We start from the raw sequence: 27,875 nt of genomic DNA on the forward strand, positions 1-27,875 counted from the left end.
CATCCTGTATTTTAAGTCTGTGTAAATCTGATACATGCAGCTATTTCCCATACCTCTTTTCCCTTCTCCACATTTAAGATTTAGGCTGAGGTTCCTTAAACATCCAAAGGAATAGTTTCATTTACTCAGGATTGCCTTAGCTACCTAGAGAATTTGCATACTTTTTCAACCATTATTTCCTGTGGAGGAAAAAAAGAAAGGCTTTGTCTTTGTAGTGCCTGCAGCTTCCAGGGCGATTTAAAAATAACACCATGAAGAGGAGGAATCCAGAACTTTTATTGCTTTTCGATCAGCCCATCCTTCTTCCTCTCTAGCACAAAAGGTTTTTAATGGTGGTATAGTAGAAAAAGATACTGAAGCAGTTTCCATTAGCAAACAGAAGGCATTTTTTCTTCCTAAATGTTAATCAGAAGAATGTTGCCTACAGTATGAAGTAGAGCATGAAGATAGATTCTTTTAATGGCTGGAGTGCTGCTATGTAAAGTGTTCACTCTAGTAGTAAAACCTGCTCCCCCAGGAAGGTTCAAGGTGCTAGCTGCCTCTGTCTTGCCTCTAAATATACATATAGTTTTGCTTGCCAGGATTTCAGGAGCTTACATGTGAACTGGGCAGATTACTTATTAATTATAATTAATTAATTCTAATTATTAAGTACCACATATGGGGTGAACAAAAGCAAAAAAAATTGATCTTTGTTTTTAAATTGTGATAGCTAGTGCCATTTAAAATACCTCTGAGACCTGATTCAAGTGTATCCTGATTTTATGTCTGTAACCCTGGCATGGGTTGACCGTAGGTTATCTCCTATACATTTAGAATAAAATAACTAACTCTGTACGTTTTATGCATGCCTATCTTTCTCCCAAGTCTAGCTGGACTTGCTGATATCACTGTATTAGCAAACTCTGCAATAGAGCTGCAATTTGTATTGGCAAAAGACTTTCTTTCACTGTAACTTTCCCAGTTTCCTAAATGAAAGAGTGTCTCCTTCTGTTGGTATAAAAATGTCAGTTAGGATTGTGATTCTTTGAAGTATTAGGAGGGATTTATAGCATAGACCTGGTCTTTTAAATCAAGTTTTTAGTGTGAATATGTAAGATAGGCACTGCTGAAAAACAGAGTAGATGGAAGGGAATAGTTGCTTTCTGCCTTGAAGTTATAGTTAGGATGGAATTAACAACTGTATTTTTAGGAAAGGAGTCTGTTCTACAGGGTTGTTTGACTGAATTTGCGTGTCAGGTTGAGGAATCTAGTGTAGGGCAGAAAGAAGGAAGGTCCTTCTGAATTTTGAGAAGCATACCTCATATTTAGAAAAAATAACTGGAAAAGAGTCCTGTGACTTTTCTATTCCCAAACCCTATTGCTCTGTGATTTACTGTAAAAATAGCTACTTGCCTTTTCTGGCCCATTTTATGATTGGTATAGTAATATATTACTTCCACTTATATATGATGGTTTTTCATAGATGCCCAAACTCTGATACCCATTGTAATGTGAAACAACAGATTACTCTGGTTCCATGAATGCTCCTTCTGGCCCAGCTAGGACATGCTGGTGATACCTGGGTCTAAGAGGAAAGATCTAACACAAAGTTCTGTAATTTATTTTGGTAACACAAGCTTTTATCTGTTACAGCTCATGACAGACCTCTGGTTGGACACAGCAGTCATGACCTCAGGAGCAGCTAGGAAAGAACAGAACTAAGCTGACATTTGGAAACTTGAAGTGTATTTTGAAACTTGCTCAGTATTTTGATAGTGTTTGACAACTTCTAATATATTAATAGATAACCATACTAGAAACACGTACTAGAAATGCAGCATTTTATCTGAGGCAACTACTTCCTCTGCTCTGCTAATTTTGCTGTGATGCTTTTTATAGTTCACCACAGAAGGCAGATCTTGAATAGCATATAAAGCTCTTTGCTTCTGGAAAAAAGTCTTACTTTTTTAAAAAAAAGAAGAAACAGATCTTTACAAAAATAGATTTTTATTATTACAATAATTTAAAATATTTTTTTCACCATTTCTGAACAAACAATATTGTAAGAGGAATTATGAGTAATAGATCTACAGGCACAAGTGTTGTCATGGCTATGTTTCCTATTGGAGGTGTTAGGTCCACTTCATAGATCTGCATTTTCACAAGCTATCTTAAAATGACAGCAAAATATACTTCAGTGTTTGAAGGAGGTAATTATTGAGTGAAGCTTCCTAAGATGAAAAGTCAGAAGGAATAATTCTTCAATCTGTGTTTGCATTGAAAAGGTGAATCCTTACTTAAGGTTCACAAGCACGGTCCAAGCAGAGGGAAGATGGTGAAGCACACAGGTGCCAGAGGTCAGGGCCAGAGACACCATGCTGTTCATTGGCTTGGACATTTTTTGCATTCCAGGTTATCAATGGCAACTTAAAAATACTCCCTGAATGCAGAAACACTTCCACTTGATTGGACCCAATCTTGTTCATACTTACTGTCACAAAAGTTCAATTAAGTAAAATGCAGATTTTTAATAAATGCAAGATTGCTCTATTAAACTGTAGCCTGCCTCAATCACAAGAAATTAGTTTTGTTATGAATCAGAATAAGAAAACTCCTAGAACACTGTAACCTTCTCTATATTAAAGAAACAGCTGCAAAAACATTGTATATTCTTAGGAATTTCTGGAGCCTTAACATAGCTCAGTTTCTAGTATTTAAAGCACTATCTGTACAAAAATGTGTCTGAGTAAGTCTAATATGAATTAAGTCTCCTTAATGTAGGAAGGCTTTAGATTCAAAGAGCATCTCTTCATTTTTTGCAGTTGTAGTTTGCATTCATCTGCTTTAAACAAAAATAGAAGTTTGCAATGTATTTGTAATATCCAGTGATAACAACTTAAACTTTGAATTTCTGAAATGAAGTAAACCAGTCCACCTGGGTACCTAATAAAGTACTTTGTGGGTCCCAAGTTATGAGGATATAATAAAGTAATATAAGTTATCCCACAACATAAAAATTATTATGGGTCTTAACCATACACTGGGATTTCATATGGCTACTAGGAGTTCCCAAATCCCACAGTAGTTCAGTGAAATTTATGTGGCCAACTCCAGTGTATTTCATCCTTCATCCCCTCTTACTTCAGGATACCAATAAATATTTTGGAGAACAGCATTTGAGTACACTTTGAGACACCTTCACAGAGCCTGATTTTTCATGGGGAATGTACCTAACACTCAAAATCAGAGCTCTCCCTATGACTCAAGCTGAGTTCTCAGAACTAAGACTTCAGAAATCCTTTTTTTTTTTTTTTCCTGACTCTTGTCCTTAATAAATTTCACTGTCTGAAATACAAAACTTCATCATTGTGCTTACATGACTGCATTAAGCCTATTAAGTACAATTCAGTCATTTCTAAAACTGTTTCAACTACTTCATAGATCATCTCCAAACAAAATATTCTAAGTTGCAAGACATACTGAAAAGCTTCTTGTCCACATCTTCCCCATAATTTTAAAATATAAAGATCAAAGCAGTGCAAACTTAGTAGAGTGAATTGCAGTCTTTCAGTCCATTCTTCTAAGCTGACACTCCCCCTCCAAAGCTTTATTTTCTTCATTTAACTAAAGGCAACGTTTTCTGTAAAAACAACTACATCCATTAATAAAATGGATGAGAACCCTTTTTGCTTGCTATAGAAACAGCAAGATTTAAATGCATGAGGTGATGCACAATTAGGCAAAGTAATGCATTATCTATTATTATTGATCAATGGATTTGCAGTAGTTCAGAGTTTCATGTACCTGTTTCTGGATGTCCATCTCAGAGAACTCAAAAATTTTCTCAATCATAGGATTTAATCCAGTAGAAATTTCAGGCTCTCATCTCTCTGATCCACTGCATTCACCTTCCGAGCAAGAACTTGAGAACTTTCTTTACATTTTTAAGAAAATGAAATTGAAATTTGGGACACTAAAGAGAAAGAAACTAGATCCATTAGTGTAGTTTAAACTACTTTTTTCACTGATTGCCTGAACATTTTTTATTCTTTCTTTGCTCACAAGTTATTTCCTATTGCATCTCAGTAAGAGATTTGAATAATTTCATCTTCTTAGCCCACACTTCACCTATTGGAAGTAGAAACTTACACAAGAGCTTAGAACAATTTCTGTACAGCCTTCCACCCCTCTCCGTTCCTCACTTAATTTCAGTAGTCTTGTCATTTTAATGTTTGGTGAGTAAGAAGCAATTATGCAGCAATACAGAAAATACCTGATGGGAGTTCACCTTCAATTACACTGTCTGCTGCAGGCATAGTTGCATTTTTTTTGCTTTGTGCAATGCTTAGCACAAGAAGGTCCTCATTCATCACTAGAGGACCTAGGCATTACTGTATTGAAATAAATGGCAATGAACACTCGGTTCTCAATGGTGATTGCAATGATATGTTGTTAGATCACTATTGAGTCTAGCTCAGGTGTTCAGCCTGACCTAAGGATCACTGTAGTCAGCAAAGCTACAGAAGTGCTACCTGACATTCAGATCCTTCCTTGGGATTTTTTGTTTGCTATGCTCGTTAAGGATGCAATGTGAACTATATTAACTTGTTAAAATAGCCTTCACCATTTTGAAGATACTTTAGCAAAATACAAGGATTTTGACCCTGAATTCTGCAAACAGTGAATCATCTTATCAGTACATTCTTCCGTGTTCAATCTAACATCAGACACTGAGAATAATGATTTTTATTTTTTTTTTCTGGAAGACAAATGTTGATGCATCTTAAATCCTAGCTTATTTACTAGACATTATGACCCCTGTATCTGACATAAGGAAACAGATAGGTGGTAAATACTAATTGAAAGGCACCACTTGACTTTTTTTTTTTTTTTTTAAATCTTCGTAAATTTCCCAAGTCTAATAACAAAGGTTTTGTTTCACTACACAGATCTTGCACAATAAATCAGTTAGTGTGGAGACATATGTGGAAGTTCAAACCTGTGGTGCTTTCATATTACTAAAAACATATGAAGTAATGTAATTCTTTTGAAAATTATAACTAATTAATTCACAGTACTTGCTGCTTTTTTCCCTTCTTTCCCTCTCTCCATTTCCATATTTAACTAAACATACCTTCTTCCCTGGGACCAGCCTCTGGTACCATCACACTTTGTATGTTTTAAATTGAAATGTTTTCTACAAAAATGAAACCCTTTTTCTTTTCCCACTCCAATAATCTCCACTGAGGAAAAGGTTCACCACAAAAGTGGCTGAGGATAAAAACAGACAACCAAAAAATTCTCAAGTTTTAGACAGGTCTATGTTCATTGAGATAGTGGTTCAGGAACAATTCAGCCTGAACTACAGCATCTCTGAAGACGGAATTTGTCCTTTTTCAAGGCTAATTCTCTTCATCCTGAATATTATTTGCTAGATATCATGGAAGAGAAACATAATTTTAGCTGTGATTTGTACTTGTAGGTTGACTTTTGACGTAGGACACTGACAAAAGAGAAAATTATGGGGTAATAGAAAAGCAAGCTCTTCAGGATGTTAATCAGAATCAGTCTTCCTGTTAAATGTCTCCTCCCTCAGGTCTTGACAAGGTGATGGCTTTTGGAGGATGGAGGTTCTCAATATCTGTGTGCTGTACCAGATACCGTGGCTTCTGTCAATCACTTGTGAGTTTGCCTTGCTTGCTGCAAGCCGTAATAGATTATTATTTTGTCTACTTCAGAGAAACTGGCTCAATGGGCCTTTCTGTTCCTAAGCGTATGTCATCTTCCCAAGATAATTAGATGGTACATATCCTTTCTGACCTTTTGCTTCTGCTAGCCACCATTCTTTATTGCCACTTAGGTCAGAAAACCGAAGTATCCTAACCTTCTGGTACTCCTGAAGACTGAGTTCCTGATCATTTCTTGCTTGAAATGCATAAACAGCATAAAAGGTCTGTAAAAGGAAATCCACAGAAACCAAAATCTGAATTCAGAAATGTAGCCACATCTTACCCTGTTATTGCATATTAGTATGAATTCTGTATACAGAAAACGTGTAGTAACATACTTGAACCAGTATGCGACTACATGGTCTGCAATTGCTAGACAGACTACAATGAACAGGGCCAAACTAAAAAGTAAAATTGAAGGATCTGGGGAATTCTGCATGGGGAGGAACAAACCAAGCTCTGAGACCTCATTGGCTTACTACACTAGTAAGGTTTTCAGCTCACACCAAGTGCCTGTTTCTGTCCCACCAAGCAGCCTTGGATTGGATGGAGAATTTTCTAGCAAGGTTTCCTCAGGAAGAATCAATCACCTTTCCTAAAGCTCCTGTACTCAAATGTGACACAACTCACTTCTGTGCCTTGCTGACCAGCATTGCCACAGATTTCTTGTCAAACATCAGTAGAAAAATCCCCCAGATTGAGCTATTTTGCAGGTTCCTTCTCCATAGGAGAACCTTGAAGCATTATATATGTGGTGTGGTAATGCAATGGCATGTTTTCTGTGAGATGGGACCACAGTTCATGGTTTAACTGATTATCCTTTCCTACCTTATAGCTATTTAAGAAAGGCAAAGAACAGAGGATAATGAATTCCCATGTCATACTGACAGATTGCCAGTCTTTTCCAGTGTAAAAGAAAATCTTTTCAATTATGAGCAGTACCATTCTAGATTTGAAATAGGAACAATGAGAAGACAGGCACAAGTGTGTATCATACTTACATGCTGGTCATCCATATCCTGAAAAGCATCAGTCCCTGTGCCGTTAATCATGGAATTTTCACAGAAATGAAGAGATGAGCTGCTGTCACTCTCCTTGTGCCTTGGACCTCTTGTGCTGCTGTCAGTAGAGGGCCGTGAAGAAACGAAGAGGCTGATGTTATCAAAATCATCATCACCAAAGTTGTTTTCTGCTATATCCTTCTGTGCTTTGGCTGGATTGTAAGGCCTCAGGAAGGAGGAATACACATACCCTTTAAGGACTAGACACCAGAATAAAAAGAGAGAAAATAAACAAACAGCAAAATACTGCTAAAACCATTTCAAAGCCAACCATTTTATGCAGCTGTCAGTATGACAGAGGCAAACAGATGGGGCCAGAATGAAAAGAAATCAATATCCCAAAGGGAAGCTGTTATTGGGATGTTTGTGCAGAGAACTTACTTCCTGTGTCAACAAGCCATCTGCTCGTAGTTCCAAAGGGGTCCTTTTGCTCCACAACAGCCACCAGTTCTCCTTCATGTAAATCAATATCAAATTCCTGCGTGGCATTGCACTTGCGCTTAGCTTGGTATATCAGTTCTATGCTGTACGTAGACAACAGCTTGGACCTTTGGCCTTCTGTTTGACGTGGGGATTCGAGCTGAAAAGCAAAAAAAAAAAATTCACTGGGAATAAAGCTAAGGCCATTCCTAGGCAACACGGGTGCATAGAAAACAGTGTATGCTGCATGTGGCAACTGATCCTACATTTTTACACCCAGATCAAGGAGTTACTTACACAGTTATAGGTAGCCAAATGCCATATGCAGCGAGGACCTGTCCAACTCCTATATTAACAGGTGAGCAATAGAGAGCAAATTTTAAAGAAATGTAGGAATTTCAATTAAAGACCTCTTAGTCTGTCCTCTGCTCTCAAAGAGACGGTGTTCTGTATGTCAAACATCACTTAAAACTTAATTGTTTTTCCATAGCAATGATCTCTGAATTCCTATGTGATATCACAAAAAAAAAGCATAATCCAAAAATCACTGAGGTGTGCTAAGGTCATGTAACAACTTGGATTATAAGGCATTAGACAAAAAAAAACCCAGTGGTACCCAAACGGTCTGATTTTTGTGTGAATTTACTTCACTAAATAAGGGCAAGGTGCTATTAACTGCTGGAAGCATATCCACTAGTCTGGTTAGAGGGCAGAGAAGGAGGTGCTGCACATCAATGTGATCTTAACATACCACAGAAGCAAGAGCACATGTGCCTTAGTGACGCTGAAAGGAATCCTTCAGCTTCTCCTGTAAATCTGCATTTGAGTTTTTATTTTACTGTAAACTAGACTCCTAAAAGTTCTGGAAATGTCTGATAAGATTTAGAACCAGGGGGACACAGATTTTGTGGTAGATTTTCTGAATCTTCTGCTGCAGGGGTGCATATGTGTGCATATATGTATAAATGCCAGTATGCATAACCACAGCTGAGGATGAGGAAAAAAGTTATGAATTAGAAGACTCAGATGGACCATAAGAGTATTTAATAAAAGAAGTAATCAAAGTTTATGTATACAACCTTAGACTTAACATAAAGACCTAAGGGTAATCAGAGATAATTTGAAATGGATTTTCAAAATAATAACATGAAAACAGAATGAAAAATCTTCAGAAGTTACTGTTAAATGGAACATTTATTCCAACAATCTGATTCAGAGCCCCAGTGAAGAGACCAAGCCCAAACTTCTAGGTGGCATAAAAATGGATTTGTTTCAAAAGTAATCAAAAGAGGATGCTTCATGCACAATTCGGACATATGGTACTCACTGGAGAAGGGACAGGTTTCTTTTTTTCCAAGCTCAATTTTCTCTCAATGAACGTTGCACTGCTGTTTTCTTTTACAAAATTCAGCTTGTGAACCTCCTCCATCAACTGATTCTGCACTTCACAGATGCTTGAGAAAGACAGCTGCAAACACAAAGGTGGCTTAGATCTCATGAACAAAATGGTAAGGAAATTTGAGAGAGCAGACTTGGTTTAATGGGCTGAACGCTAGGAGTCGGGATATCTGACAAGTTCCTGCTCTTTTCTGCAGAGCCCATAGTGCTAAGAACAAGATGGAAAGAAAAGAAAGATCTTTGCTTAAAGAAGTTTCTAATGATTGCTATTAGATTTAAAAGACATACTAATATAACTTAAATCATTAAAAATATTCTAGACAGTGATGAAAATGAACAGCCTTGCACTTATGTTACTGAGCCACCTGCTTTCAGATGCAAATGTGCATTTCAGCAGCTATCAGAGAGGCCAAAGTGCTGTAATGCTTGGAGTAGTTTACCCTACAGCTGTGTGTTTGTGCAACTGGGTGCTGCCAAAAGGTTAAAAATTGCTGGATAAGCTGAAGCTCTGAGGCACTGGATAAGTGCTCTTGGTCTGTGCATAACCCCAAATGTATTTGCTGATGTAAATAGGGGAAAAAATAAAGTAATTTTGTAGGCAGAGCCTCACAGAAAACAGTGCTCAATACAACAGCTTTCAAAACATGAAATGGTCAAACTACAGGGATGCAATTTCTTCATGCAGGAAAAGCATTCATTTTCCCATTAAAGAGCACCAATCTGTTTTGATCCTGACCTTGCTTTCTTAATTTTTCAGCTGTCCCTGATTATAAAGTGCTGTGTTCAAGCCTTGATGTAAAGGAATACTCCAGAACTGTCTCACTACAATGTGTTTCCTGTCTGGAGTCTTGCTCTGGTTCAGGTGAGTGGATTTGGATGTGTGGAATGCATCATTGCAGCTATGTTTCTCAGGGGATTCAAGTCCTCTAGGAAGAAGTACCACAAAACTGAAACGCTGTAGGATTTCCACACAAATTAAGAATTATTTCTCAACTTCAATCTTCAGGTAATGATCATAGTGCCCAGAAAGAGTGGAGTGGGCTACAGGAACTGATGCCGTTCTGTGTAGCTCGGGCATCTTTGGTACCTTTGGCTACATAAGTGAAATAATTCAAACTTCCTAAAAACGCCAACGTGGACAAAGCTATTCCTTACTGCCTAGCGGTGTCTGCAGGAGCTTCTGAAGCATATTTGGGTTTAAAAGCAACTTGCTTTTCATATAAATTATTTCATCAGATCTCCTAACCTGTTTCTCTTCTGCAGTCATCTGCAGTGACTCTGCAGGCCTAGCAACGGCAGCATTCATGTACATACTTAGAATTTCTCTTCTTGTGTTTTCCGGGCTGCTCAGGGTAGATGCTAAGAAACAAAGACTGAAATGCTAGCAGCTGCCTCCTTTTTGCCTTACTATAATGTTTTTGCCATTACTATCACTGTAGCAGCTGGAACAGCTGCATTAGGATCACTCTTCATTAAAAGTCCAGGCCTGATAAAACTTAAATGCAGAAATTAAACTTTCCTGAGCTTGCAAGAAAAAAACAAAAACACCACAAACCAAACCCAATTTCGACTGCTTAGCAGAACAAACAAAATCAGTGTAGCTTGTAGGTATGTGTCCTAAATAACTCTAGCCAAATCATACAGAAAGAAAAAAGACAAATAAAGGCAAAGCTACAGCCGTTTCTAATGTACTTACTGGAACAGGCACCACCACAGCAGAATTTGATTGAAGTGCTGCAGACATAATATTCCTGAGGAGGGTGATGAAGCAATGCAGGCAGTTCAACACAATCTTTTTGGCTGCTTTGTTGAATACCTGAAGTTCTTCCACTAGCTGTGCATTTAGAGCCTCATAGTCTTTCTTTGCTAGGTCTGGCTCTTCTCCTGTTGACCTCTGAAGGTAGCTGTTGTAGTCTAACAACTTGTCATAGCGCTTCTGGATGAGCTTCTGTGGGCCTGAGAATAAGGCTTGTAGTGCTGAAAGAGGAGTCAAAACAAGCTTGTCCATCTGAGCCATCTGAAAATGTATAAAACGGGTCTAGTTATTACTTTATTCATACAGTTCTTCAGACTGAGTAACAGGTTAAACCTGATGGCAGCCTATCAAGCAATCTGTAAATTTCTCTTCACAAAGCATTGCTGTCAGAGGCAGCTTCAAGGAGGGTCTAGCATGAATCTCCTTCATGACGTTGCAAAGGAGAGAGAACAGTTTTGCAGTTTAAAATGTCTACTAATGGTAATGGTCCCCTGGAGCATGCAGCCTGTGGTACTGCCCTTAGTGCGCTACCACTGAGGAAAAACTGGGCAAGGGTCAGTGAAGTGGCCCAATAAAACTGGGATTTCCATAACTGGAAGGCCCACACCAATATACAATCTAGGGGCATTGAGGTCTTGTTAAATGTCAGTCTTGCAGTCCTGAATGCTATCAAAGCTGCTTGCCTTTTTTTTTTTTTTTTTTTTTTCCTGGAAACAGCTGTAACTCAATTCCTGTTTAAGCAAACACAAACAATCACTTGATTTGATTAAATTATGTTATGCTTGTTGGCTTTATCTCTAGTAATCAACAAAATTAGACACCTGGTAAAAAAAACAAGCCTTTCTCAGACTTTTCCATCAGTCTCTAATTGTCTCGGGGGATTAATACTGCACGAAATAAAATTTATTTTTGTAAGTCACTTCTTCAAATACAGCACAGGCTTGTAGTGAGTGAAACTCATCATCATATTAAAGCTCTTGAACATTCTATGTGAATTAAGCTGTTGGGTTGAATGGGAGAATAAAAGAGCAGCTGTCCCCCTACCCTCTGTAACACAACACAGTTGAGGACAGATCCATATTAGCAACAGAATTGCTCTCCCAAAGCTAAGATGATGTACACTGGCAAGACAGTTCCTACTTTATTGCCACCTGAAAAACTGGGCTGTGTTTAGTGAACCAATTTTTGATGCATTAAGAAAACAGTTTTTCCAAACTGCTGGACCTGATTTCTGGAAGAGAAGAGGCTATTGTGGATTTCTACCCTAAAAGTATAATGAGAAAGGAAGGTATTAATTATTGACAAATGCACAAAGGAAAAAAAAATAATCTGAGCTCATTGCTGAGATCTCTGTTGATAATACCCTTTCAGGAAAACATGTGAAGAATGCTATAGGTTGTTCGGTAAGAACATCTACTCATCGTGCAATGTCAGGAGAAAAGTTTTTTTAAAAAAACTGATACATAGGATAGAGAATGCTTGTAATCTTGTAAATACAAGACACAGAAATAAATAGATAATAAGTAGAAATTAACATGGTTAATAACAAAGTCCTCAGTTGAAAAGTATAAGATTATTTTTTTTTTAAATTATATAGACCTTCAGAATAGCTGAGTCATGAGCCAATAGGAGCCACAAATTTTTTCAGAAAAAAAGTTTTCAGTTTCATCTATTTTGGAATTGGTTCTGGTTTTCTTTAATGTTTCTGAATAAGGGGACATCTTACATACTGGACACACTCACCACTACAATGATAGAGGGGTACTCTTCTGCACTTTATGCACTCATTCATTGTAAAGACATTGAAAATATCTTTCCAATTATTGAGATTAATTTTTGAGATTCTTTTCAAATGTGGGAACTTCAAAGGAAAGGAAGTACAACATCTTACTTCCCTGTCATTATCTGGGAGGATGTGGTCTGCCAAAGATCCTTCTGTTTCTTGGCAGACTCTGTTTTCAGTGTTTTGAAAAGGATTGAATAGGTAAATTTTAGCCAGCACAAACCTAAGAAAGTATAAGAAACCCCCTGCCTCTGAATTTTTCCAGCTTGAGCAGCTGTTTGAAGAAGCAGCCTGCCCCATTTTGAAGAGACATTTTAGTCTATCTTAGTAGAGCCAGGCATTGGAGTTCATTTGGACTCTGAAAGCAAGAGACTAGTTTAAAAACTTTTTTTTTTTAAATGTTTTTTTAATTCCTATGGGCTATATTCAGATTTTTCATGCTTTCCCTACATGAAGGATAGTAACTTACCTGAAAAGGTAATAAAGCTGCGATTTTCACAGATCTATGATTCCAGAAGCTAGTAGTTCATGAACACAACAAAACTCAGAAAAGTCACTGTAAAACTGCAAGTATTGGTAACAGAAGTCAGAAAGCAATAATCTGCTGCTCTTGTCTGAAGCTCAGGTGAAATGTGCAAATTTAGCAAAGATTTTAGTTTAAACCCAGGAATTTAGCTTCAGAAGTTTTCTTTAGCTCTTCTAGGGAAAACACAATGCACTTACACTGAATTTTATCTTATTTCTTACAGAAACTCAACCAAAAAAAATGTTTTCTCACACACACAAATAGCTGTGTAACACTGGACATTACATAAACTTACAAGGTCTTCACAGAGATTTGCAGTGTTGTTCCGTTTTTTTAAACAGTCATTGACTTCATTGTCTTTGTCTTGCAAGATTTCCTGAAGCCCAATTATATTCTGTGCAGCCAGATGCATAGAATCCTAAATTGTAGGAAGATGAAACTGCATTACTATCTGCTTTAATATACTGCATTCACTCATGCAGATACTGCAATAATACTGATTGAATCAGAAATATTTTCCATCTCTGACACCTGTGCAGTTTCTGTGCAGCTTCCAGCCATTGTGGAATTGTTTACTGTGATAATATTTTCTTGTGTTTTGTCTGTTTTCAATGTAAACTATTTAAGAATCGAGTTGTTGACGTTCAACTGAAAAAAATATGGCCCAACCTAATGAAAGTCCCACTGGAAGTTAGCTACTGCTCAGCAAGAAACCAGCTCCAGACCCGTGCACCCTCGCAGGCCTCCTCTGGAGGACTAAGACAGACTACAGTGGTATATTTAACTTACTGTGAATTTTAATCTTAATAAAGAGTGCATCTGTTTGCATAACGAACTATCAACACCATTCCAGGGAACAACCCTTGTTGGCTGAGCTCACTGGCCTTCCCCTGTTTGTTGAACCAAACAAGGTGCATTTGCGATAAGCTCTGGCCAGCTGGCTATTGATCTTACCTACCTCTCAAACAACCTTTGTGTCGGGTTTGGGCACACTTACACTTTGAAGGGCCTCATGCCATCTACAAAGTTGGCAAGCTGTCCATGAGAGGGAAAAGCTGATAAGTTACAAGCCCAGCCACATCTTCAGAGAGGAGGATTAAAGCATGGACGTTTACAGCACTTGAGGACTCTGCACATCCAACGCTAGCTGTCAACACTACCTAGCAATAGGATAAAGCAAGGAGTTCTTACATCCAAAATATGTATTTTAGGACATTTTAATTCATGTGGCTGCAACTCAGTTCTTCCATTTTTAATGAGAAGCAGTTGGTGCTCCACTGCTGCAGATGTGCATGACATATATGACGGCTTCACACAGTGATTGAAAGTCCTAACTCTGCCACCAGACAGCACATTCTTTTCTGCACTGCACTCATGGATTTCCATAGAGCCTGCTTGTGTAAGGGGAAAAATGCAGAAGTGTGGGCTTCAAAACTTCTTTGCCATGGGCTCGGTAATGCAGCATCAGCACAGCTTATTTATTTAATGCTGTGATGTAGACAGACTTGCCTATAAATAATTTGGTGTTGCCTAACCAGTGGCAGAAATGTGTGTTAAACTGGTTATGGACATGTTTTATGGCCACAGATTTCAAAAAGACCTGTACCCACCTGTAGATGTTGCGAAGAGAGTGAAATATTCTTCACACACAATTTCACCGTCTTCTCTAAACTTCGAAACAATTTTTCTTCCTTATTAAAATTTTGATCTTTCACCTAAAATAGATGCTTGCACCATTATTTTGGCAGTCCAAAAGAGCCTGGCTAACGAAAGAAACGTCCAGAGGACTGCTGAAAACATCCCAACCTTCCCTGAACTCCTCCATTTGAAAACAGAACAGACCAGCCCCTAGCATTCCCAAACTCCAGTTTTAATTCAAGAAAAGTCAAAGGCACAGGACAACATGACAGAGAATTTAAGTTTTAATCCTTGTGGAAGCAGGGAGTTGCTTTATTAAAGCACACCTACTTGTGCCAATAAAACTCTTCATTTTCTGTATTTTGCTGCTCCATTTGAGGAAACAATGGTAAAAAATCAGAGATATATTTATGTCATGGCATTACTTCCCTGGGTGCTTATTTCTGGGTGATGTGGACATTTCCCCCAGGCAGGCTGTAGGTGGAGCTGTTACCTCTAGAGCAATGCTAGCTCTTCAGCTAGAAACCTCAACAGCTGGAAATAGGCTTGTACTAATTTTTTATGCTAGCTGAAAAAAAAAAAACCAAAAACCAAACCAACGAAAATACGTTTATTTCTGCCTACCTTTCACTTGAGGAATTTGAGAAATCTCAAGTCTCGTTTTCAGTGACCTTGCTGTAAGGGTCACAGTGTTTTTCAGAGATGTGAACTGGGAACTTTCTTAGTCTAATTAAGCAGGAGAGAGGGCTGAATCTTTAACAGATGTATCCTGATTCTAAAATGATTCTCAAATGTTTTAAGCTTAATTAAGAAACAAAACCAAAAAAACCCATAAAACAGAAGCTTCGAAAGAGACAGAAAAAAAAAAAAAGAAAAATCACATCTCCTCTTAATCAAATTTGATTCCTGTTTTTTCTCTGATTTTATAGCCTTGCTGGTGTCCCATTTTGAATACAAAAATTTCCACCGTACAAATAAATGAACAGAAAAAATAGATGTGGGTAGTTTGCATCAGTGAAAGGGGGAAACCACTGATAAAAAGCAAAACAGGAAAAACCAGCACATATCTTGTAAAGTCACATCTAGAAAGGCAAGTGTCCTTGTATAATCAGCCATCTCATGCAGTGAGGTGCACTGGATATAATTTTCAGATCAGTTGCAATTGATTTTCTTTGAGATTCAGATGTAAGCTTTCCTGAAAATGTTTATTCTGCTAGGTTTTTAATTACAACCTTGAAATTATGAAGGGGTGTTTTATTTTTGGCCACCCAACACCCATTGGACTTATCACAGGGTTCTCTGCCTCTGGTAGTTTTGACTGTTCCAGGTTTTTACACATGTAGAGGCAAACCCCCCTGTCCTTCCTAAACAGAAGTATTGCTCATCTTCCTTGGTGGGTTCAGATTCTGAATGTTAGGATGTGGAGCAAGACAAACTGAACACATTCTCAGCACTGAGAATAACTATTGCCAGTCTATCCACAAAGCACTAATCTCAGACTGAGTTTCACAAAACTGCCAGTCACTTCCTCTCTGCTGAAGATCAGAAGTTTGAGAAACTCTTAGATAAAAAAGGAAAAGGTGGAGAACACATTACGTTATTTTCTATTTCAGTCACAAAGATCTTTCCTGTCTTCTGTGACATTCAGAAAATGACTTTATAAATGATGCAGAAAAAAAGCAACACCAGAAACTCCATTTCCAATGTGTTTTAAAAAATGCCCAGTGCAAAAGCAGAAGCTGTCAATGCAAATCTGCAGTTGGATGAGTAAGTACCTGAGGTTCTCCCCCTGTCAGTATTTTCAGATGACTGGTGACCCTCTTGGATTTCTTGCTAATGGAGTGGATATTCAGTCGGGAAAACTTTTCTTTAAGGGTTTCATCATCATCATTCCTCTTATACTTCAGCACTGCAGACAGAGAATTTCATGACACTAATAATCTGTATTCACAGGGCTTTTCACAGGGACAGGCACACAAATATGAAACCATTTGAGAGCAGACACTTTGATGTCACTTGCTGTAATCTTGTGTGAAAATGCTTGAGATGATGAAAACCCTGTTATCAACGCTAGCCTTGGGAAGAGTGAAGTTCTGGCTTCTATGTGGCAAGTCTAAGAAATATTGCTATTACTGCATATTAATTATTATCAGTGTTTGCAACTGCATTACAGACAATGAACATGGATATAACATGAATTCTTTCATCATTTTCATATTTCTGGAGTTACCAGTCAGATAACATAGCTGGCTGCAGACAAGTAACATTAAGGCATCTTGAAACCCAGGATATTACTCAATTTGGGTAGCACCAGCCAACCAAAACTGTTGTAGTGATATGACTGGAGTTGAAATCTCTCTTGTAATTGCCAGCCCAAACCTACAAAGACAGAAGAACTCACTGTGCCTTTTTCTTACCTAAATCTTTCCTCCTTTTAAGTTCATTGATGTTGACATTAATGTTTTTCATAGCGAAAAGGGCGTCTTGTAGCACCTTGTGGTCAGGGTGAGAAGCAGGAGTTGAATTCAAGAGTTCACAGAGTAACAAGGGATATTTCATCACCCGTTGCACTGGTTTGATCATCAGGGATCCCATGTCCATTAGATTTGGCTTTCCTCTATAATTTATACCAAAAAAAATGTCACATAAGGAGAAACGCCTTGAAGACAAAAGCTTCTTATTATTTCTGTCTAGTCATTGAAGCTGCTGCCTTTTATAGCCTTCACTTGAGCTTTCAACTACAGAAAATATCAAAACAAGAGCAGTGCTTTGCACTGACTCATAGAACTGCAATTACCACTTCAGTAAAAAAATAAGATATATCTGTCAGGGAACATGGGCCACTGTAAACGAAACCCTCCTGTCACCCCCTCAATGAGAAATACACACTAGGTCTGAATTTTCTCTGTCTTCAGCAATCTACCAGACTATTGCTTAGATATCAGCTCTGAAACTGTCCCACTCAGTCTGAGGGTTCGTGTGGTACAACTTACACACCACAACACCCAGGAAGGGACATGTAGGTGGAAGAACAAAAAACAGGAAGCTTGAGAAGCCCCACGTGAGTGGGTCTATTACATCCTGCTCTGGCCCCTCAGGCTTAAAATTGCAACATCTCCCTGCTGTAACTGGGATGCCCGTTCATGGCTACATCCCTTCTCATAACATCTCTCAAGTTGCCACAGTGACCCTTAAGCTTTACTGTCCTTTACCCATCACTTTTCTTCACTGGCTGCCAGTAGGTTACTTCCAATGATGCCTGAGCTTCCAAAGGATACCAGATCTGGCTGGGGAAACACTGAGCATACAGGATGTTCACCCAGGCCTGATCCAACCTGCTGAAAGTCATCTTACATAAAGGCAAAGCAGGCAGCTGCCTAGGGTGGCAGAATGATGAGGGTAGGGAAGTCACAGATTCCAGCATGGGCATAGGGCCCCTCTGCGGCTCCAGGCTCGATTCTCGTTGACTCAGCAGGGGCAGCAGTGGAGCTTCCTCAGGCACCTGATCTCTCTGGCCCCCACACAAGGGAGTTAGTTACCAGACAGCTGAATTCATCCTCCAGCCCCACTCTAGACAAAAGCCTTTGCTCACGCTCTCTAGGCTTGAAGGGGAGAGACTGTGCAGCTTGCAGGCTGGCACAACAGCCTGGAAGAAAACAGGGAAGGGCAAGACTGAGCCACAGGTGCCTTCATTACTTTCCACATGGCTGGTGGAAACATGGGGTGTCCCCAAAGTAGGTAACACCAGGTGGTCAGGCCCTAGAGCCGGGGCCAGACCCTACTGAGGCTCCCAGCAGGACAGACATGTCCACTGTTTCCTCCTTACAGCCACTCCTGAGCAAACCAGACACCAGTGCTGGCACCAACTAAGGGTGACTCAGAGACCTCCCCTTTGAAAGTGAGCATGAGCTGTTGGCATCAGCGTGAAAGTCAGTAAAGCAGAGGAAGCTTTCCATTTACATGCCCGAAAAGGCTGCTTTGGAGAGGAAAAGGTTGTCTGATGTTATGCAAGAGTTAATGCTAGTCAAAGAAAGAATTCAGCATATGGAAAGATGGAATAACACAATGTAGAAGGAAAGTACAAAACCCAGGGAACAGCCACTTGGTTTTGCCGGCTGACATCTATTGTTTTGTGCAGCAGAAAGAGTAAAAGAGAAGAAAAAAAAAAAAAAGCTTTCATTCCCACTTTTATATGTATAAAAAGTACAAGAGCCAATCCTTACTGCTGACTAATTAACTAACAATTTGAATGCCTTTGAGAAGAGACATCTGCATATTTAAACCATCTCTCTCACACAGGCATTATCTGTAAGAAAGTTCTGCATGAAAAAAATTAACAGTAGATGCCTTTTAAGGCTTCTTGATGTCCCCAAACCTTCTCATCATTACAATCCCCCTCATTTTCCATGTATCCTACATTAAATATAGTGAGCTATTTTCCCTTCTTTCAGCTTCTGGCAGCAATAATGAAAAAAAAAAAAAATCTTAAATTGTTATTGTTTTCTCTGAAAAGCCCCATGAATGCAAATCTATAAAAGCTGCCTCATGAATGGAAAAATCTTCAAGTGTCTTTTCTTTATATAGTTGCACTTTGGACAGCTGCCCAAGTGATAAACAGCCCTCTGTTCACGTATCTGCATGACACAGTCTTGCAATATGGTTCGAGAGATAGTAGGTTTGTTATAAGATAATGACTCCCTGGGGCACTAAATGCCACAAAGTTCAACTCATCTAATTCTCCCCAGCAAGATTAGCTGATGATAGCCACTCTCTCTGGACGGGTCCCATTTGCAATGCGCCCTGTTAGGATGCACCAAGCCACTGGGCCAAACACACGTGGCAACTGAAACAGGCGAGTAATGGCTTGTGACATCTATTGTGCAGAAAATTAAGTTGATAATTAATTTGTGATGGTACTTCAGCCTTCTCCCCCTGTTATTTTGAATTTAGCAAGTATCCTAGGTCATATGTAGCTGTACTAATCTCATCACAAATTATTACCATAGCTTTGCAGTAAATGCAGCTGGCTTAACTGCACTGAGCTCACAGCATACCCTTCCTCCCTCCTCCTGACAAAAGAAAGTCACAAATGCAGCAAGATTCCCACCTGTTTAAAATTAAACACATGGTGGTGAGCTATGCAAAGATGGGTGATTCAGGATTTAGTTTCATTTGCTCTCATTACCCAAAAGCTAGGCCCAGTGGCAAACATGATAGCCACTATGGTACAGCAGGGCTGAGGTTTGTCATATTCAGCTTGGCAGTTTTGAAGTGGTGTGCAGACATCATAGGCTGCAGCACGACTTAAAATCTCAAGCTCCATGGTTTAACGTGCATGAGTTCATTTTAGTACAAGGCATGTAGGGCAAAAAATTCACCGTGCTGTAAGACTCTCATGCAAACCCAGGGAATTCACCGAGGCTGCACAGTTGTTAAGCCAAGCAGAATTTAACCTATTGAGCTGCTAGCAAAGGGCAGCAACTGTCTGGTATTTATGTAATTGTTTTCTTTATCATGCTTGAATGAAAAGCAGTCTGGGAGCAGCAACATCACAGACCATTTAGGGCGAGTTAAACTGTTTTTTCCAGTTCAACGTTAACCAGATTTTTGGGTGTGGTTCTGCCCAAGGGCTGCTGAGACTCTGCAACCTCTAAACTGAGTTGCAGGTAATGGCATTTCTGAGGGGCCTGCTGGTCAGCGGGGAAGGCAAATGCCACCACACAGCCCCACACTGTGAGGTAGCCAGGCTCAGGGAGGGTTCCCACAGCTAATCCTGGCTTATTATTTCACTCTGCACAGCTTTATAAGAACCAGTTTAAACTCAGAAAGTGAGTTGTATCATACACTCTAATGGAGACTGTTCCAACAAGAAAAACAGGCATTCATTTCTGATAGGGTTACACAAGGCAGAGCAGCCAGTCTTGTGCTATTTCTTTGTTGCTGTCTCACGTGATCTTATTGTGGCTCTCTGGACATTTTGTTCCTCTTGGAGCCCAGCTCATTGGGACACAGGAGTATACAAAAATGTCTCTTATCAAAACAAAATCTAGAAAAACTATTTCCTATCATAGACTAAAGCTTGAAAACCCCAACTGTAGAACTTCAACATACAAATCCTTCAAAGTGTATTTTACACTGATCTTATTTATGACATGCAATTGACTGCCTGATTAACAAATTCTCTGACTTTACAGGTGTGTTCCTCTCCTACCAATATAGAGCACACTTGCTCCCTTTTTCTCTCATTTCTGTCAGGTTGTAATAATTTTCTTCAGTTCAGCTAACCCCTTCTCTGACCTCTCCCTGCAGGTAACTTCAGGACATGCTAAATTTCAATGATTCCAACCTGCTGGATGTCCAGAAACTGCAGCTGTGATAAACGTTCCTTTATAGGTTTTCAGAGATGTCACATTTGGCACAGAAGTCCCTTAACCACAAGTTATTGGTGGCTGTGTGAGAACTCGCAAAGTGCTGCAATGAGCTTGTTCTTTTCTGATGTTCCTCCAGCCACTCTCAGTGGGAAGATCCTAAGGTAGACTTCTCATGCAGGGCTACCAAAGGAGTCGTCACCTTAGAGATAGCTTTACCTGTGAACCTAACATGTATTGTAGCAGGTCTAAAGAGTCCTATGCAAAATTATTGCAGAGAGTCTGGATTTCAAAGACTGACACAATTTTGTTGCAAGAACTTTTGGGGACCTCAGAGCTCTCTAAGCACATTTATTTACAAGACAGCAAGGTGATAATAAAGGGCTCCAAATGAATTGGCAACCAAATTAAGCAGCTTCATAAGCCACAAATTTTGAAAGATATGGCAAAGCTAGTGCAGTGGTAATTAGAAAACTAGACAGGCTTAGGGAAACTAAAACTGAGAGTCTTTATCACATATATCCTGGAAAAATCTATGGGTTTTACTAACACAAAAGGTTGTTAAAATTTCCACATGTACAGCTTTAAGCATACTAAATTAAAGATATTTTAAAGTTTACTTTACATGTAAGAAAGGCATAGTACTTACTCTTCCTCATATATCTTTCTGCAAAAGAGAAGAAAACAAAACACATATTAGATTCCTCCTAAAAGGATTTATACAGATCAGGGGCTAGATTCTCGGATACACTTCAGTGACACAGAGCAGCTATAACTGGCCAGTTAACTTAGGTTTATGGCTGCTATGTGTCAGCAGAACTGCACACAACAGCCGGAGGGTACCAGTGTATCTGGCCCTATATCTTTTTGAAAGGACAGCCCCAAATGAGAAAGGATTGTCAGAAACCTGGCTTTGACTATAAGACCCAGACTTGTCCTAACACTGTTAGAGAAGGAAGTTTGGGTCACTGTGCCAGCAACAGTAAGTAACATCAAGTCCTTAATACAAAAAGTAAAATTAAACATGGCATTCTTACACTTCATATACATTCACATTTACTCTCTTTAAATAAAAATGTATTTCTAAATGAGAAAGAATACATTTCAGCCTTTTAGGATATAGAATCAGTAAAACTGTTAAGTTTTTTGTAGGCAATACCAAGAAGGAAACCTCTTCAGTGTAGGATGGTATTGATACATACTCTGAAAACAGCAGGGACATGCAATGGTAGTTTGGAAACATGCAAACATGCATATAATATTTTCCTTATGGTATGAGTTCACTGAAATGCCAGGGTACCAAAATGTTGTTCCATCCCTGTGTTAGGCTTTCCTGACATCACATCATCAACCACTGCTCCTTGACTGCCTGCACTCTTATTTCCTTGCTCACCAGTACCTAACTGAGCATCTGGAAGTTGGTGCTTTCATTGCTTCTGCACTGTCAGCACTTTGTCTGCTTATGACATCCCTTCACCCCTGTAACAGTTGACCAAGCTACTTCAGGCTGAAAGGAGAGCAGGTAGTTGCCAGCATCCTTTCATTTTTACCAGCTGCATTTCTTTGGCTTAAGCTAGCAAACAACATCCACAGTTTGCATAATTGCTGCTGAAACACAGGACTCTACAGAATTTGGATTTGCACGTGTTTCCAAGGCAGTCACCTACATTTTGGGATGGAATTTCTCCTCTTCAGTCAACAGGAGGAATAGGAATCTCAGCATGGCTAATTAAATCTGATTTGTCTGTACAGATGTGCAGAGTGCCACTCTCAAATTGCTCCTGATATAGATGTTTTCACATGGTAGATATGACTCAGCTGAGGAACAGAAGCCCCTAGTAACATTAGCCCATTTAAATTTTTTAAAAAATGGAACAATATCCTTTTCAAGGGAAAAATAATAATAAAAAGTAAACATTTTTTTCAAGAATAGTCATCACCAGCCCCCACATTTATTATGTCTCACAATGGAAAACAGCCTATAACTTATTTGGTAACAATGCTGCATGATTTTCTTCTTAGGGCAAGTAGTCTCCAAATAGTAGTAACAGGTTTAGGTGACCACAGCTCTGCATTTGAGCGTGCACTTTCAGGTGTTAATATTTGAATGGGCTGCAATCTTTAGGCACTGGGAAAAAACACAACATAGTATACACACACCAGTCCTCTTTTCATTGGTTCCTGTTTAAAGGCTAATCAGAAAAGAACAAGACAAAACAAGGCTTCATTATGAGGAAGGCTTTGTCACTTCCTGCTAGCAAAGGCTACAATGGTTCAGTACAAAATATCCTTTCTCTTCACAAATCCCAGCTGTGATGTTGGAACAGGAGCTCCTCTTGCTGGCTCTGGAATTCAAGTGGCAGCATCCAACCTAGCATGTACGTGGATGCTATCTTTTATCTTTATTTCCTTCCATGTGCCCTTGCCTCAGCAGCAGGGATGAATAAATGACAGTAGCAGCTTCTCTTGATTAGCCAGAAAAGAATATTGTAAGCATCAGCAACTAAAGCATGCCCTTAGGGGAGATACCTGGCCATTCATTAGCCTGAAAGCCTGAGTTTATGATAATCTATTTCTTCCAACCTAGCTAAAACCTAGGTACCCTGCACATGTACTCTGTTATGTATTTAATAACTGGACATGTTGCACAAAAAGCGCCTTATTTTCAACATAACCTGTCTTCAAAGTGAATATTTCTCTTTTAATATTGTTAATGATTTCCTTCACCTCTCTTTCCAGATTTCACTTGGACATACTACCCATCTCCTCTCTGCAGACTGATCACTAACTTGTTGAAATATCTGTTGCTGATGTACGCTCCATTATTTGTGACAGCTTCACATCTCTCCTACAAGCATGCAGCATGGGCCTTTCCTGGAGCTGGAGCTAGACCTCTGATCTGAAGGACCATGGTGCATTCCCTTTTGACAGCTCTGTGTGATGCTTTTGGGAAAGTGCTGGGGCAAGGGGATATATGAGTGGGAAGATAAGCACACTTGAGTGGATGAGCTGTTTCCTGTGACTGACTGCAGGGGAAGCTGCACCGGAGGAAAGATAGATCCATTATTCTGCAGCATCCCTGGTTCCCAACATGTTTCACTGAGGGGCTGGCACTGGAGCTGACAGCACAAAGCACCTTCCACTGGCGGGACCTGGGAGCTTGCTCCAACACTGACCGCTCTTAAATATCCCCATCATGAGGGGTCCAGCACCACACAGCCACTCCACATTCCTGGAACCTTGCAACAGGAGTCCAGAAACACCAGTGCATGTGAATAACTGCATTACAGGCTATTTCAATTCAAGCAATAGAATTGCTGAAGATGGGGGCAGCAAGTTTCCTGGGAGCTGGGCAAGGTGTTCCCAATAGGCCATGATGTGATGCAGCATTTTTTTTGCCAGTATGGGGCACTGAAGCTAAGGAAAGAGCAACCTTTCTTGTGCTATTTTTGGCCATCTTAGAGAGAAAGAAGTCTAATCATGGCCCCTGGCTTGTCATCTTTTCATGAAAGCAGCATAAGCCAGAGCTCCCAGCAAGCCTCATAAAACTCCGGATTTACAGGGGACCTTTCATCTACATCCATTTAAAATGTTCCCTGCCAGGCAACTGACTATGGACGGAAATCATCATTTGAAAAGATCTTACTTTAAGGACTGTACACAGTGTCTTAAATGCTGCTTCAGTTCTTCATCCTTTTCATAGGATTCCAGCATGGTGTGTGCATCATCATGGCGATAGCAGTAGATTTTATATGTGTCTTCTAGTGGGCCTTTAATCTGCAAGAACACTTCCCCTGTTAAAGAGAAAAACAAAGCGTGTCAAGCCAGACAACAGCATCTCAGAAGGAGTTTTATTATTCCACCACATTAGCCGTGAGCTAAAAAGGCTGGCTTCCACTTTACTTCCCTTAGAAACGATCTTGTGTGTTTATGTGCATTATTTATTACACGTATTTCTTAGCTGCTCATCTTTGTCATAGCCAGGCACCATTATATCAGTGCTAATGCACAAAGATTCCCTTAGGAAAAGGCATGAAATCTCTACACCTCGCACCCCTTCATAAACAACCCCCTAATTCACAACCCCATCTTAATGCCCCTTCAGTGGAAACCACACACGAGAGCTTAACTGTTAAGGGGAGACCATTTTTGTGTCATGGGCTGGCAGGAGGGGTGAATGCAAGCCTGTTAATTTTCCTTTTGACTTTTTTTCAACTGAATATGAACTTAAATGGGTTATAACAATAATGTCTCTATCTCCCATTAGCCATTTCAGTTTTATCTATTTTGCAAAATCCTGAAATGGCAACTGTTATGGCCTAGAATAGAGATTTTTCTTCATGTGACAGAGGAGTAACCTCCACCCCTCCCCTAATTAAATAAAACCATGGTGGATTACAGACATTTTTATATAGTATCTAGGTTTACATACAACTGAAGGGGAAAATATTTCCATTTCAAATCCTCCACACCACCATTTTTCCCCAAAGAACAGTTGGGAAATTTTAGAGGCACTAAAGTAGTCCTGCACCCGTTTCTCATTTAATTCTAGTGCTTAATTCTCTCAGCCTAAAACTCCCGTGTTGGTTTCTGTGTATGTAGAGTGGAGAAGGCATGCTTCATCTCTTCTGCTGAGATATTCATTTGGTTCTTACACCTTTACACAGCAGTGCCCTGATCAGCATCCTTGGAAATGCATATAATAAACAGCATCAATGGTGAAAACTCCTGTCTTGGGCATTTACTGAAAATTACATCCATGTGGCAACTAGTCCAATGTTTCATAAACGTTCCTGTTGAGTTATAACAATGATTATTAAAGTTAAAAGCCAAACACCACATTAATTGGGACCTCTCTATTCATTCACAGACTGAATGCCAAGCTGTCAGGCATCCTGCATGTTTCATCCTGGCCAGAGTGGGCTGTTTCATAATACATTGCATTGAACTGCTCCATCTTAAAGTGAAAAATGATTCAGTTACCACAGTAACACAGCTCTGGGTTTTTTCCCCTAGCAGCAAAGGTTAACTGGGCTGTCTGATGCATGTTGGTTTCAAGGTGCGAGTAAGGGAACAACAATGACGGAGCTAAGGCCACAGGAGTTCATTTTAGTTACTGTAAGGCCACAGTCAGAAAATCAGCAGCATCCTGTAGTTAAATGCTCTCTAGCTGTCTGTCTTCTGCTTAATGCTAACGTTGATGGGCTACCAACGTACACCGCATCCTAACTTTTCCATGAACTCTCCATACAGGCCTTTATCAGCCAATGGTGCCAGGGGAAACCTTAACAAGCTTTCTCTTGATCCTGCTCCCCTTGGCACCTGATTCTCAGAGATGCTGAGCTCTCACAGTTTTCACTAACTTTAAGCGGAGTTCCAAATGCTTAGCATGGCCCATACTATGCTAAGCCCTCAAGTGAGTTTATGTTTTCAGTAGCAAAAATGCAAGCTGTAGGTTTACAGCTCATTTCAGAATATACTAGAGGCTGAAAATTATCATGCTCTTCTCCAGAATGAAAGAGATGAGCAAGATCTGTTCACTGATGTATTGTGCCACAAAGACAGATACTTTCATTGATGCTCAGTGATGAGAAAAATTATGTGCTGATTTCATGGATAGGGCCTTTTAAAATCAGATGGATTTCTTAAGCCTAAAGCCTTGTTTGGTTCTGAGCCATATGAACCAAATCAGATGAGCTTTGGGCATATTGCTGTGGGAACTTGCTTTATGAACCAAAACCACATTGTATTCGGGCACAGCTTTAAAAATATGGAGTCTTTTGCACACTCTGACAGAGGCAAATCTGACTGATGCCCCTTCTTAAGTGTGGTAGTCATTAATCTCAAATAGAAAATCCTAGGAGGAAGGCTTAAGCAAAAGAAACAGTTTCTCCTGTGGCTTTCAGTGGTGCTTCCTGTGTGGACAGCAGTGGGAGGGGGAGGAAGAAGGGGTCTAATGGCTAAAGCCAGGGTAAGGTTACTAAGTCTTAATATTCCTCCGTATACAGTATCCAGAACTGAGAGGAGAAAAAATACAGGGGAGAACTAGAAAGGGTATTTAACCTCAGCGACATTTAGCATTAGAAGACAGAAGACAAAGCACCACAAAAGGTCCGTCTACATTAGCATTTTAGCTCAGATTAGGAGAGGGTTTTTGAAGCCAGTCTCTCAGTGGTCGCCATCTCCCATGCCTTGGTTGTGTGGTGGAGCAGTCACAGACACAGACATTGGATCCTTTTGAGGATGGTAATTACCAGAAGATGCACTTCGAGGGCACATCTTATGTACTTCAACCATAAAGGGCATCTCTCAATTGAACCCTCAATTCAGCCAATCTGAAGTAAGACCTCTTGAAATGTGTAGTATGGATACCAGGTCCTTAGCAGCACCTGTTTCACTCTACAAGTCTGCTCCTATTGGACATTACTACTCATCAATGTGGAGATAGCATAAGGTGTGGAGAACATATTCTAAAATAAGACATGAATATGAACAACCACATTGTTTTGGTTTTAAACCAGTGAATTAGCAGTTCTTCTTAACCTCACCATGACTGGCTTGCCTTCCAAAGCAAGGTAGTTCAAAGCAAGATAATTAAATACCATAAACATCGTAGAATATGATGGGTATGTTAAGCATTCTCAAGCCTGCTTTTGTATATAGACTGACTTCAACAACATTTATACTGATTATGAAGATCCTGAAAACAAAATTTTCACCTTGATGTACATTTAGAGGATGACAAACTTACTAACTTATTGCTTATAGCGATGCAATTGTTCTCCCTGCTTCTGTCTCAGCCTTTGGAAGAATGTCTCACACCTAACCAGCCATCATCTTCCCTGCCATAAGTTAGCCAACTCTGTGATCCACAATCCCATTTTCATGGTTCTTTGTCTGATTCTGGAGAAATACACGCTAATAGATGGATAAAATTGTTTGTCTTTACTTCTGGATGTGGCAGGGAACTAAAAGGATGATTCTCTTGGCTGTGAAAAAGGCACTTCCTGCTAGAATAGAACATTGCTTATTAAGGGTATGACTCATCATGATGCACTTTTGTTGAAATACCGCCAAACAACACAGTCGCATCAAACTACGTTAAGCTGTTGCCTTGGCAAACCAGATTGAGACGTGCTAGGATTAATACATTTCCCAAGCCTCATACGCTTTACTATCATGTTTCTTAGTCAAACGACAACCGATAATTTTCT

General features: G+C 39.6%; 1 protein-coding gene and 1 long non-coding RNA gene across 3 annotated transcripts in view; one reads left to right on the top strand and one right to left on the bottom strand.

Moving 5' to 3' along the window:
• Positions 1-2,026: 2,026 nt before the first annotated feature.
• Positions 2,027-27,875, bottom strand: part of ARHGEF38 (Rho guanine nucleotide exchange factor 38) — a 41,226-nt gene continuing 15,377 nt past the window's right edge. Inside the window, exons 4-14 of one of the 2 annotated variants that reach the window (XM_026848154.1) lie at positions 24,308-24,455; positions 21,311-21,328; positions 16,711-16,910; positions 16,069-16,202; positions 14,266-14,370; positions 12,951-13,073; positions 10,287-10,607; positions 8,520-8,660; positions 7,154-7,352; positions 6,713-6,972; positions 2,027-2,422 (exon numbers count right to left, since the gene is read on the bottom strand). In XM_026848154.1, coding sequence (XP_026703955.1) covers positions 2,399-2,422; positions 6,713-6,972; positions 7,154-7,352; positions 8,520-8,660; positions 10,287-10,607; positions 12,951-13,073; positions 14,266-14,370; positions 16,069-16,202; positions 16,711-16,910; positions 21,311-21,328; positions 24,308-24,455 — 1,673 coding nt within the window. In that variant the 3' untranslated portion in view covers positions 2,027-2,398. Of the gene's footprint in view, positions 2,423-5,632; positions 5,936-6,712; positions 6,973-7,153; positions 7,353-8,519; positions 8,661-10,286; positions 10,608-12,950; positions 13,074-14,265; positions 14,371-16,068; positions 16,203-16,710; positions 16,911-21,310; positions 21,329-24,307; positions 24,456-27,875 lie in introns of those variants that run through there. The other variant, XM_026848153.1, reaches the window with a different exon arrangement.
• Positions 5,581-24,313, top strand: LOC113479827. Its single transcript, XR_003398343.1, has 4 exons — positions 5,581-5,664; positions 9,348-9,452; positions 20,603-20,746; positions 23,401-24,313. It is a non-coding gene; the product is annotated as an uncharacterized LOC113479827 (long non-coding RNA).

The sequence above is a fragment of the Athene cunicularia genome, assembly GCF_003259725.1.
Source record: "Athene cunicularia isolate RWA chromosome 4 unlocalized genomic scaffold, athCun1 chr4_part2, whole genome shotgun sequence".
Classification (NCBI taxonomy): domain Eukaryota; kingdom Metazoa; phylum Chordata; class Aves; order Strigiformes; family Strigidae; genus Athene; species Athene cunicularia.